Source organism: Camelus ferus, chromosome 15 (genome assembly GCF_009834535.1).
Source record: "Camelus ferus isolate YT-003-E chromosome 15, BCGSAC_Cfer_1.0, whole genome shotgun sequence".
NCBI lineage: Eukaryota > Metazoa > Chordata > Mammalia > Artiodactyla > Camelidae > Camelus > Camelus ferus.
This window is the reverse complement of record NC_045710.1, coordinates 13,594,934-13,607,233: the sequence shown is the minus strand read 5'-3', so window position 1 is coordinate 13,607,233 and position 12,300 is coordinate 13,594,934. Positions and strand designations below refer to the sequence as shown.

At 49.6% G+C, this 12,300-nt stretch overlaps 1 protein-coding gene across 1 annotated transcript; it reads right to left on the bottom strand.

The window, feature by feature from the left end:
* Positions 1-530: 530 nt before the first annotated feature.
* Positions 531-10,759, bottom strand: LOC102520667 (b(0,+)-type amino acid transporter 1-like). Its single transcript, XM_032497099.1, is given in 7 exon segments — positions 531-1,976; positions 2,483-2,570; positions 4,183-4,307; positions 5,400-5,529; positions 5,694-5,827; positions 10,008-10,213; positions 10,216-10,759. Coding segments are annotated over 7 exon segments (1,461 nt in total). The 3' UTR covers positions 531-1,742.
* Positions 10,760-12,300: the final 1,541 nt, after the last annotated feature.

Here is a 12,300-nt window from a genome sequence, read left to right as displayed (position 1 = left end):
TGCTAAGCACACAGTCTACCACTGAGCTATGCCCTCCCCACCATGTTACGGTTTTAAGATAGTTTTGTTTCTGACCTTTTTTCTAAAGAACCCAAAGAAGACTTTGGACTAAAGCAATAAAATTCTGACCTTTTAAAAAATATATATAATATCACATAATTTTCCACCTTTAAAAATTGTATAGTATTTTTTATTTTAAAGTTAAAAGCATGTCAACACAAATGAACTTATTTACAAAACAGAGACTGACTCACAGACATAGAAAACAAACTTAACGATTACCGGGGGTGGGTAGGGGAAGGGGGCGGGAAGGGGTAAATTTGGAATTCAAGATTTGCAGACACTAACTACTACATATAAAATAGATAAACAAATTTATACTGTATAGTAGAGAGAATTATATTCAATGTCTTGTAGTAACCTATAATGAAAAAGAATATGAAAAAGAATATATGTATGTATATGAATGATTGAAACATTATGCTGTATACCAGAAATTAACACAACATTGTAAGCTGACTGTACTTCAATTTAAAAAAAATTAAAAGCATAAGTATACACATATAAACTTTATTCTATAAAAAAGATGTTTCCTAAGGGCATATATTCAGAGATGATAGAGCAAAAGAAGGAAGCCCATGGGAAGTGCTCTGTATTTATCGCAGCTGTTTCCATATCGGAAAGCTGAGAGAGCAAAGCCCTGGGCGGGCAGCCTAGGTCCAGTTTCAGGAGTAGAGATGCAGTGCTCTCTGCTGCTCCTCTTGGAGTCACCTCTCCCTGTGTACTGAGGTGCAACAGTCCTTTCTTCCTGTCGCTCTTTCCTACCTGGGCAGCCAGATATCTCTGCCCCCTTGATGCTCTTTAGTTCTGTAACCGCATTAGCCTTCTGGGATCTGCTCTAACTTTTCTTCCTCTCTTTGAGAAGTTTGACTGTCCTCCCTTTTACCCAAAGCCCATAAAACCCCTCCTTCCCAGGGATATGTCTCTTGTTTCTTTCCCTGTTCAAGCAAGTTGGCAGCTTTAAACATTAACTAAAGGATCACGTCTTCCCAAACAAGTTTTGTCAGACCAAAGCTTTTCTAGTTGCAAGAAATAAGGACGTGTTCAAACCCACTTGAGCCCAAATTGGAAATTTATTATAAGGTATCAGGTTGCCCCAGACAATCACAAAGCTGGAAGGACAGTCAGATGGCAGTTAGACCACAGAAATAAAAGTCCAGAACTGAAAAACAGCCAAGGATTAAGGCTACTGCCCTCTCAGGCTTCCCCCCCCCCCAACTCTTGATGACCACACAATTTCTCAGCACCACCTCACTGTGTATCTTCTTCATTCTTCTCTCCGTAGTGGCTTTCTCTACTTCTCTGCTCACACGATGGAAGATGGCCCACAGAGATCCCAAGATTTACAATTCCTCAGCTCAAGCAACCATCAGAATTCTAATCCCAAAATCCCAAAAGAAGGAAACATATGTTAAGCTGCCCACCTGGAATATGACATAGATGTGACCCAGGGAGGCAGTCATGTAATACAAGTGTGGCTATGGGATCCACCTCTGTTGAAGGAAGTTCCTAGAGAAGATGCTGTCCTGGGCAGATAACTCCAAACTTGGCAATAGCTATGTCATAGCACTTTAGAAACTTAGTATAATTATGCATAGTCAATCCAGAGAAGTTGGCAAGGCCACTTGTGTGGGGACAGAGGTGTCTACAGCAAAGAGGGCAGTGTGGACCTGTTCGGTCCTTCAGTCAGCATTTTTAGTGGTTGGAACAACTTCCAGGAGCAGCTGGAGATGCAGGGTAGCCACTTGCAAACACTTGGGTTGGCACCGGAAGTAGACAAACAGGAAATAGACCAGGAAGCCACTGAGCAGGAACAGGAGGACGTACAGGAAATCTATCTGAGGTTGATCAATGATGGGTGCTAGCACTAGGTAGAGGGAGGCAGGGAGCATGATGGCCGGGATGATGGTGGGGACCTGCCGTAGACACAGAGACCTGGATGATGAAGAGGGTCATAGGAGGTGGTATGTGACCCCTGGGCTCTGTCCCTCCTGCTTGCCTTCCTGTCACTTCCACCTGCCACCAGCTCCTCTCTTCCGGTCCCTACTGTGATACCTTGCCAGGCAAGGGGAGACACCTGCTGGGCCACAGGGGGCCCTCCAGGGAGCAGAGGCTTTGGGACCCAGCCTGATCCACTCTGTGTTACATAACTCCCGCTGTGTGCATATGTCCTCTCTTCATTCATCTCCTGTTGCCCTCCCTCAGGGTCCTCCAGAGGAGAAATGAGGCCCCAGCAAGCAGAGTAGACGCCTTGTGATTCCGTTGTCCCTCCCCCCCGGGACATACAGAAATTATCTCCCAAATACGACAGTGGTCACCCCTTACTTTCTTCCTCTGGGCCCTGAATGAGGCTGTGGTCCAATGATCCGCCTCATGCCACAGCCTCGAGTTGTACATGCCCCGTGTGTATCCCGAAGTCTACCTTGTAAGGTCGGGGAAGACTCTTCTTCTTCATCCGCAAGTACAGGAGACAGCTAATGGTGGTTCCGTAGGTGAGCCAGGAAAGGAAGCTGAAAGGCAGACACTAGCTGCTTACTGCCAGGCTCGGCCACGGGTGGGAGGGCAAGAGCAGCTGGCCTACTAGTTGCAACCTGGGGCCAAGCTGCACCCTCGTCCAGGGTCTTTCAACCACCCCCAGCTCCCCTTACCTGTGCAGACCAAGGAAAGAAGGCAAGGCTGGGCCACTGGGGACAAGGATGCACTGGGGGGGGGGGTGCACAGTGGCCCATTCCTGCCTCTATCTTCAGATACAAAGTGGCACATGTACAAGCCGCTCACCCACGTGACACCAGATCAGGCCTTCTTTGACGGCCCCCGGCTGGACAATTTTCAAAGGGAAGGAGGAGAATCTGTGTTCCTCAAAGAAAGAGGCTGGTAGAATCTCAAGGAAGGCTGAGCTCTCCTCAGAGACAAGCACACTCATAGCAGACCCACCCCCCCACCCCCAACTTGAGAGCTGGTGACATGAGTGCACCACTGGGCACCCAGACAAACCCCTGGCCTCTGCCTCCCCTAAGGGCTGATGTAGGTCTGATGAAAACTCCATCTAACCTTAGAGGCAAGGTTCAGACCAGGTCATCTCTTGAGTTGGTCAAGACCAGGAGATATTGGGTCCTGGCTGAGAGGAGTCATCCAGAATTCTCATTCTGTACCGAGACATGCTCAGTCAGGATCCCTGTCTCAGGCTAAATCCCCTAGAGACACCCTGGATTTGATTTTATTCACACCGTGTATTGATTTCATTCTTTCTTATGGGAAAAAAATAAAAAGAAAAACCATGTCTGTTACTTAATGTTCTGAAGAAAGGCACATGGAGCACTGTACATCCTATTCCAGAAGACTAACTACACTTAAGACAACAAAGCAGGAGAACATGTGATGCTTGAAAAATTTCTAAGCACCCCCTCTGCCCCAGACATTATGCCTGCCTGGTGGGTTAAGGATCTGCCTGTTGAATGAGGTTATAAAATGATAGTTGTCATGGATGTCACAACAGCCCATCATTTCTGCCCCAGAGAAGGTGATAAAGGGGGTCGGAACATCTCCCCACTTTGATGCAGTCACTGATTGTGCCCACACAGCTTGGTTGTGGGTCCACCCTCGATAGGGTTCTGTGGGGTCAGATCGAGAATGCAGACCAGACTACAAAGGAAAAATTACACCAAGCCCAGGGCTACAAGAAGTGTGAGTAAAGCCTGAATATATCCTTTCAGGTCATCTTAGGGACAGAGTAAAGGGACATGAAAAAAGAAAAAATTGACAAAGACAACATATGCCTTTAATTTGTCTCTCTCTGTGGTGAGAAATTGTCTCACTGAATTTTTGGAAACAGGACAAGAGAGGAGGAAGCCACATTTAATTTTGGAACTACAGCTGAGAGAGAATGGCTGAAACCGGTGTGCATGTGCAGGATCCCTGAGCCTGGGCTTCCAGAAGAGTGTGTGTGTGTGTGTGTGTGTATACACTCATAGGGGCTTCTAGAAATGTGTGTGCACATGTGATTATATATATGTGCATATGTGTGAGTGCGCACACATTGGGGACTTCTAGAAGTGTGCACATGGTAAGTGGGTACACATAGGGGCCATGAGATACTCAGCCTGGGAGGGCAGCCTCACTTGCCTCAAGAAGTTCACGATGGGGTTGAAGCTTCCCAGGATGACCAGGACCAAAGCCACCATGGTGGTGAACAGCAGGGCTGGCGCTGGCGTGAGGCGGTGCACATGAACCATGGACAGAAGTCGGGGCTGGGAAGCAAAGCCAGGTGTCAGGCAGCCCCCAGGGGGGATTGAAGTGGTATCTGTCCCCAGAAGCTCCCACCCTCTTCCCCTGCCAAACTCACTCTGGACACTAGTGTACTCAACCTAACAGTCCCCAGTTCCCATGGCTTCCAGATGTAGGCCACCATGGCTCACTGGGGGTGACTAGGCTCAGAATGCAGGTTGGGGACCCATCCCTCCAGGCCAGCCAAGACCCAATAGCTTAGGATGTGGGGTTAAGAGAGTGTGAAGGGTTGTAGCAGATGCCTGGCCAAATCTTTCAGCTTTTTATTGCTCATTCCCAAGACAGGAAGAGGGACTTGCAGGGGGGCGATGGAGACAGAAGAGGTGGGAGGAGAGGCCAGGGCAGGTATGGGTGGAGCACACAGAGGGATATTGCGTTACTGTGCACACTGTATTATCATTCAGCAAACACTCAGTCCCCCTTTCCCCACTTCTGTGGGAAAAATACAGCTTCCATCCACTGATGCTGGACTTGCCCGTGAAGTGTGAGCAGAAGCAATCCAGCAGAAGCTCTAAATATGCGCAGTGGTTTGGCTGAGTCTCTTGAACGCCTGCCACCTGGCCTGGGTCCCTGAGATATGAACAGAATCACAGTCAGACTGAGAAGATCCAAACAGGAGCCCCAGCCTGGGGCAGAGCCATGGCTGACCCACCGATGCATGAGCAACATGAAATGTTTGCTGCCGTAAGCCACCGAGATTTGGGGTTGTCTACCACTCAGCGTTATTGCAGCAAAAGCTGACAGAGAGGCCCCGGGGGAGGGCCCAGAGTACACAATGGCTCTGTTCCTGTGGTTCCTTCCCGCTGCCCCCACACCACCGGCGTGCACAAATGTTCTCATCACCTCCAGCCTCCTCAGTGTGACCCATTAGGGTGATCTCCCAGAACCTGGATGTAAAGGGGCTGGCGTTTAAATGGGGAGGTATGAGATGCTTGAGTCCCATTCTCAGAAGAGGGCTGTGTCTTTAGGGCAAGTCCTGGTTTGGTCTGAATGCTAAGCCCCCAGCCGGAGAAGTCCCTCCAGCACCCCCTTGCCCAGCCCAGACCCCATCTCACCATGTGGCCCTCTCTTGCAGCCACATAGCACACACGGCTTCCGCTGAAGAACGTCCCGTTGGCAGAGCCGAATGTGGAGAGTGCGACAGCCAAGGGCACCAGCCAGGCCCAGGCCCCCAGAACCTGGTTCCTAGGACAACAGAGGGATCAAGGGCAGGATTTCTGGCAGCAACCTGGAAGACGGCCTCAGGAGCCCACTCAGAAATGGAGCAAGCCAGACCCAGGGGCAGGTTGAAACACTCATGGGGCACCAGCCTTCCCTAGGGCCATGAACACGTCACATGACTCACTCACCCCCAGCTCACGGCCATAGCATCAGAGGAAAGGATCTCGCGGGGTGACAACACTAGCAGGTAACTGATGTTGACCAGGATGTACAAGCCAGTAACAAGGGGGATGGCAATCATCAGCGCCCACACCAAGTTCTGCTGCAGAGTCAGGGAGAAGAGGCCACATATTAGCCAGTGAGGTCCTTCCCAGGCCCCTGGAACAAGCTCAGCAGTGCAGCACTGAGCTTATCCTGGCCACAGGGCACGTGCCAAGCCAGGGGCCACTCAGGCCCTGTGCAACCTCCTCCATGAGCTCAGAGTCTCACGGCATGGACACACCAAGGGGCAGATGTGCTGGGAGGCCGTGAGGGGCGCTGACAGTCAGAGCAGTGGAGGTACAGAGGGCTGACAGGGTGGAGAGGGGAGAGGAGCCACCAGCAGAGCCTCTGGAATGAGCAGGGCCTTATGCTGTGTTCTTGAAGAACGGAGGCGATTCAGGCTGGTGGAATAGGGAGGCATGCCCACCAGGGGCAACCACAAGAGCACAGGCGAGGAGAAGAGACAGGAAAGTTACAGCTCTCCAAAGTCAGCTGATAGCTCCAGCTAATATTCCAGGACCCACCATGCCAAACCCTGCCTAGTTTCAGTGTCCCTGGGACACAGGCCCAGATTGAGGGCCATTACACCAGGGATTCTCTTCTGACCCTCAGTATCCTCAAGTGGAAACTGGGGATCACTGGGGGAACTGGGGATCATTGGAGATCACTGGGGATCACTGGGGATCTGTGAAATGGGGCTTCCCCACTGCTCTGCCTCTCTGCAGGGTGTGAGGATCAGCAAAGAGGAAGGGAAAGGAAGGGCTTGGACACAGGGACTGTGGGTACTTGGACTGGTTTGCACTGTTGGAGCCTCAGCACCCAGCCAACCCCTGGTCACCCCCAAAAAATGTACTGAGCAGGCATTCAATAAAAATTGAGGAGTGATAAATTGGGAGTTTGAGATGCGTATATACTACCTACTATATATAAAATAGAGAAACAACAAGGTCCTACTGTATAGCACAGGGAACTATATTCAATATCTTGTAATAACCTATAATGAAAAAGAGTATGAAAATGAATATATGTATGTATATCCATGACTGAAACATTACACTGTACACCAGAAATTGACACAACAATGTAAACTGACTATACTTCAATTAAAAAATAAAAATAAAAACAAATACAAAAATTAAATTAAATTTAAAAATTGAGGAATGGATGAAAACTGGGTGAAATCAGAGTGTAGAATACTCCCTCCCACACTGCACCCCTACCTCTGGACATCATTCTGGAGCCAAGAGCAAACAGAGGGGAGGGGCCTCCCTCTGGAACTTTACCCAACACTCCCCAGGCTCAGGCAAGCCGTGGGTAGACATCTTTAGACTTCAAAGTAAGAACATACCTCAAAGTAAAAGAAGCATGTCCACAGCACTCCTGGGTCTCCTGGACAGCTAGATGCCTTTGGCTTACCTTGGTAAGGGTTGGCAAGCGCTGATGAAACCAGAGCCTCTCCCCTAAGTACCAACAGTTACCCCAGAGCATGGCACTGCTGTTCCTGACACTTACAACGTAACATGAAACAAAACAGAGAAGAGGTCCTTCCTTACCAAGATGTAGGGAGCGCGCTTTCAGCGTAGCACAGAGCGGTCCCTGTGAGGCTGCACCACAGTCCCAGGCAGACCTCCCCTACCAACTAGATAGGACCCTCCCCCATTTAAGCATCTGCCCCTGAGAAGCATATCTTCTGTTCTCCAATATTATATAAAAAGCAGTTTCTAGAGTTTTCTGCCAGGGCTGAGTTCTGCCCACAGAAAAGTTTGAAGGTGGATCTGCAGGGGAGGGCAAGGGGCATTGAGGATGGAGAAGTAATCTCAGGGCCTGCTTCCAGTCCTTGTGATCAGCCTGGGTGCTATGTCTGTCCTCAAACACCCCCTCTCCCTTATTTTTTTCTTGAGACACAAACATGCCCTCTTCTTTCTGGTTCAGGTTCCTACTGCTTCTACATGGCTGTTCTGCCAAAAACCACATCAGTCCTTTGAGGCTCAGCCCCAGCCCTCCTCTTCCAGGAAGCCCCCCTGACTACTCTGCCTCATGGGAGCTCCCTTTTCTGAGCTCTAGCAGCAGGTGGGAGCAGTGTCCCCAGCAAGCACACCTGCTTTACTCTATCCAAGCCTCTGTCCTGTCTCATTTTGTCCTGTCCTCCAAGGGCAAAGGCCAGGAAGGGTGATAAATTCATCCCAGCTTGCCTGGGCCTTTCCAGCTCTAAACACTAAAAGTCCAGCAGCCCTGGGAATCCCTCAGTCCTGGGCCACCAGGATGGTTGGTCACCCAACCTAGCAGGTCACGTAGCAAAGTTGTGATAGTGACGCAAATAGGGCAGCAATAGAGATGGGTTCTCTCAGGTCCCTTCTGGGTCCAAAATCTGGGAATCTGAAGGCAAAGAAAATTGCCCCAATCATAGCACGGGCATAGCAACAAATTCCTCATCACCGCAGTCTGCATGACCTAGCCCACGCCAAGTCAGAGGGAAGAAGCCTTGTGTGCCACTGAACTTGACTCAGCTTGGACAGCCCACCTGCCAGCTAATGAGCTGTAACAGCTACAGAGGTATGAGTTGTGCCCCAAACAGGTTTCTGGACAAGACACCATAAGAACAGTGAGATTTCCTGGTTTCATTCTCAAGTACCTTAACTCTCCACTCGAATCCCAGGGCATGTAGGCATAAGGCTGGCCTGAATTTGGCAGGGGCTCTGCAGTTTCTTGAAAAGAGTGTGGAACGAACAAAGAAACACATACTGTGTGCTTCAGAGGGCAGAGGTAGAGGCAGAATTTTAAATGCTAGCCTTCAGAGGAATGGTTTTGTTTTTGCTTTAAAACCCACATTTATCCAAAATGTTCAATATACAGCAAACTATGGCCTGTGGACCAAATCCAGCCAATTTGTTTTTGTAAATAAAACTTATCCAGATACAGCCCCACTCATTTGTTTACTTATGGCTGTTGTCATGCTGCAACTGAGTTGAGTAGCCGTGACAGAGACCATGTGGCCTTCAAAGCCTAAAATATCAAGTCTCTGATCCTCTGTAGGAAAAGTTGGCCGATCCCTGCTCTAGAGCATGGGTGCTCATCTTTGGGCCCCTTACTTTTTCCCTGGACAGCTCTGAGCCCAGGGCCTGAGGGCAGAGAGAAAGGAGCCTAGCCCCCATGACCTAGGTGAGCTCTGTAACTCCCACTCCACCCTAGAGCCAACCTGAGTGCACCTTATCATTCACCTAACATTGCAACTGTACAGCTGTTGACAGCACTTGGAGACCGAGCCATCCCCCACAGGTGATTATACCGTTCGGTACCCCAAAGCCCTGTGAGGTAGGCAGGCCAGCTAATTTGAGCTCCATTTTTATAGGCAAAGAATTGAGGCATAAGGAATTACATGCAAGAATAAAAACCAGGTACCAGGACTCCTGTCTCTCTCTGCTCTTAAACTTTAGTCTCCAAGCTCCTCCTCTCCTCCCAACTTCTCCCAAACCCTGCTCCAGGGAGCCTTTGCTGAGACACTGGGAGAGGTAATGACCCTTAAGCCAGCCCTGAGACAAAGAGAAAAACACTTGCAGTTTTCATTCTATGAGAATTTAAAACTCCTGCAGGGGCAGAAGAAAACAAATAGCATCGTAGGCAAATAGATTGATAGCAAAGAGTCCATAGTAACTGTAGAGTCTGCACGTTCCATATGCCTCCCAGGGGGCCCTGCAGATCCATCCCCACCTCCAAGGGCAATGACTAGCCAGCCCCAGGTTCACAGGTGGGGTGAGCCAGGCAAGACTGGCCCATTCTTCTGTCCCAAACCATGATGCCATGTCCTGTAGTGGCTCCCACACTTTGGCAGGTGTGAATTAAGTTACATCTACCACAGTGTTCCAGAGAGAGCAGTCCAGGAGAGAGCAAGCTGAGTGTCGTCAAGCGTGGCCTCTTACTAGTGGTATGACCTCCAACTCACTTCCCCTTTATGAACCTTGGTTTTTCCACATGAAAAATGGGATGACAATGCCTACCTCCCAGGGCAACAAAATGAGACCATAGGTATGACACTGTAAAGTCCTCTGCTTACTTGAGAAGTTATTATTCATATAATTACATAAACTAATCAGGATAGATAGTGGGCTGGCATTTAAGTCCCACGAGTACAGGAAGGGAGCCCTGTCGTCAGCCGATTTCTCAGGGTCTTAGCTCAAATAACAATCATTGGAACTTGGTGCTGTTCAGAGATTTCACCCCCTGAAGCAGTATCATGGACTCACATTTGGATTTTTGAGTTCCTCCATCACACAGTTGAGGCTGTTCCAGCCATCAAAGGACCACAGGCCCTGGTAGAAGGCCATGCCAATGTGCCCGGCCTGCTGCGACGTGTTGTGGAAGGTGAACAGAAGGGCTTGCACACGGCCACGGCCCTGGCCCAGCACCACGGCGCCGCCACCCATGATGACCAGCAAGGAGAGCACCTGGTGATTGTGCACACGTTCATCAGCGTGGTAGCCATCCTCGAGCTCCAGCAGTTGACCAGCATCAGCAGCAGGATGCAGGTGGCAGCCACACCCTTGAGCACAGCCTGGGGCAGTGAGGAGCAGCCCGGGTAAAGGGGGACCGTGACATACTTGGCAAAGCTCAGAGAGATGGCAGCGATGGCAGCTGGTCTGCCCACCAGCACAAACGTGTAGATGACCAGGAAGGCTGGTAAAGACCCAAAGGTTCGTAGGATGTAGGCATATTCCCCTCCAGATTCGGGAACCAGGGTCCCCAGTTCAGCATAGCACAGGGCAGCCAGGGTGGCCAGAAGGCCACAGAGTGCCCAGACCACAAGACTGGCTCCGGGGCTGCCCATGTAGACCAAGACCCCCTGTGGAGACATGAAGATGCCAGAGCCGATCACACAGCCAGCAATCAGGGACACGGCGCTCCACAGGCCCATGTCCCTCCCCAGCCGCAGCCCCCCACCACCCGGCTCCTGCCCGGCCACCCCCTCACCGCCATCTCTTTGCTGACTTCCCTCCATCTCAGGACTTCAACAGTCACTGTATCTAACTGGGCAGAAGCAGATGCTCCGATACCTATCAAGCTCAGTGGGCTTCCTGCAAGAGTTAATGATTACAGCGTCTGAGGGAGTCTGAGCCAGGGGCCAGAGAGCCAAGACATGACATGTAGAAGGGACCAGCCCTTTATGATCTACCAGCCCCTCTCCAATCAGACCTCAGGACGGGCAGGTTGCAGGAGTTATTTGCTGATGCAGCTCAGGAAAGGTCAAGGAAAGAGGGGTTTTAGCAGACATCCCTGTTGCCCAATTCCATAGCAACACATGTGTAGAGTAACACCAGGATGAGTGCTCTGTGCCGAGAGTCTGACTGCTGAGTAATGGCACATCAGAAGCCTAAGAGATCTCCGCAACAGTTATATCAGCCAAGCAACACAATCCCTGTTCTATCAGGATTCCAATTAAAACTGCATGAGCCCTACTCTAAAGAACCAGGGTGATCAAAGAAAAGGGTCAAATAGTTCAGGACAGAACTTGTTCCCCTGGCAGGAAGGGAGCAGGTGGTTAAGAGTACAGGGTCCAGAGTGGAACTGCATGTGTTCAAATCCCAGGTCTAGTCCCTCATGGTTGTGTCACCTCACACAAGGTCTCTGAACCTCATCCTATTCATCTGTCGACTGATTAACAATACCCCCCACACAGGGATGCGCTAAGGATTAAATCACATAGCCCGTTCGAAGTAGCTAGAATAGTATATGACATGTAGTAAGCCTTCCTTACACGTTAGCCATTTTTATCTGGCTAAGAGTTTCTTTAGCTCAGAGAAATAAAGAAGAGAGAGGGTTAGAGAGAGAGAAGCATATATTTGATTTAACACAGTTTTATTGATTTATGGATATTACTCATTTCAGAATATGGTATATCACTTTTTTATTGATTTTCATTTATATTTTTCAAATGTTATGTTACAGAATCCTTACTAGTATGGATCCATCAGACTCAGTGGCATTTGGGGTAAAGATGCTGGCACCTAAAGTGGTCAGAAAGGTACTTGCAGTCTCTCGAATAGACTGGCCTAGCTCAAGCCAGCCACATGGGCTCCTTGGATCTCAAGTACATGTGTAATCAACAAAATTCCTGGCAGACGCAAAGGGCTTTGTTCCTGGGGTGTCATCCTGCCTCCTCCCCTTGCTACACTAAAGCCCACTGGGCATCAGTCCTCAGAAAATGTAGGACCATCTTCTTCAGAAAAATCCCTAGAGAAGAGGCCCTCCAAGATTCAAAAGGCGATCCTCCAACATTCCTTCCCAGCAGGAAGAGAAGGAAGAAGGCAGAGAAGTAGATTTTAAAAAAAAAGTAGATAGAAGAATTGGATGGAAAGATAAGAAAGGAGTGCTGGAGGCTAGGGAAAGAAAATCAGCTGCCTTCTGGGTAGTAGCTAAGTAGTAACTAAGACACTCAAATTCCTTTCTCTCCAGGGGCTGTTGCTGGTGGATGTTGTGAAAGTTAGCCACTGCAGAGTTTGAGAACAGTCCACAAGACCATGGTCACCTCTGACACCAGTA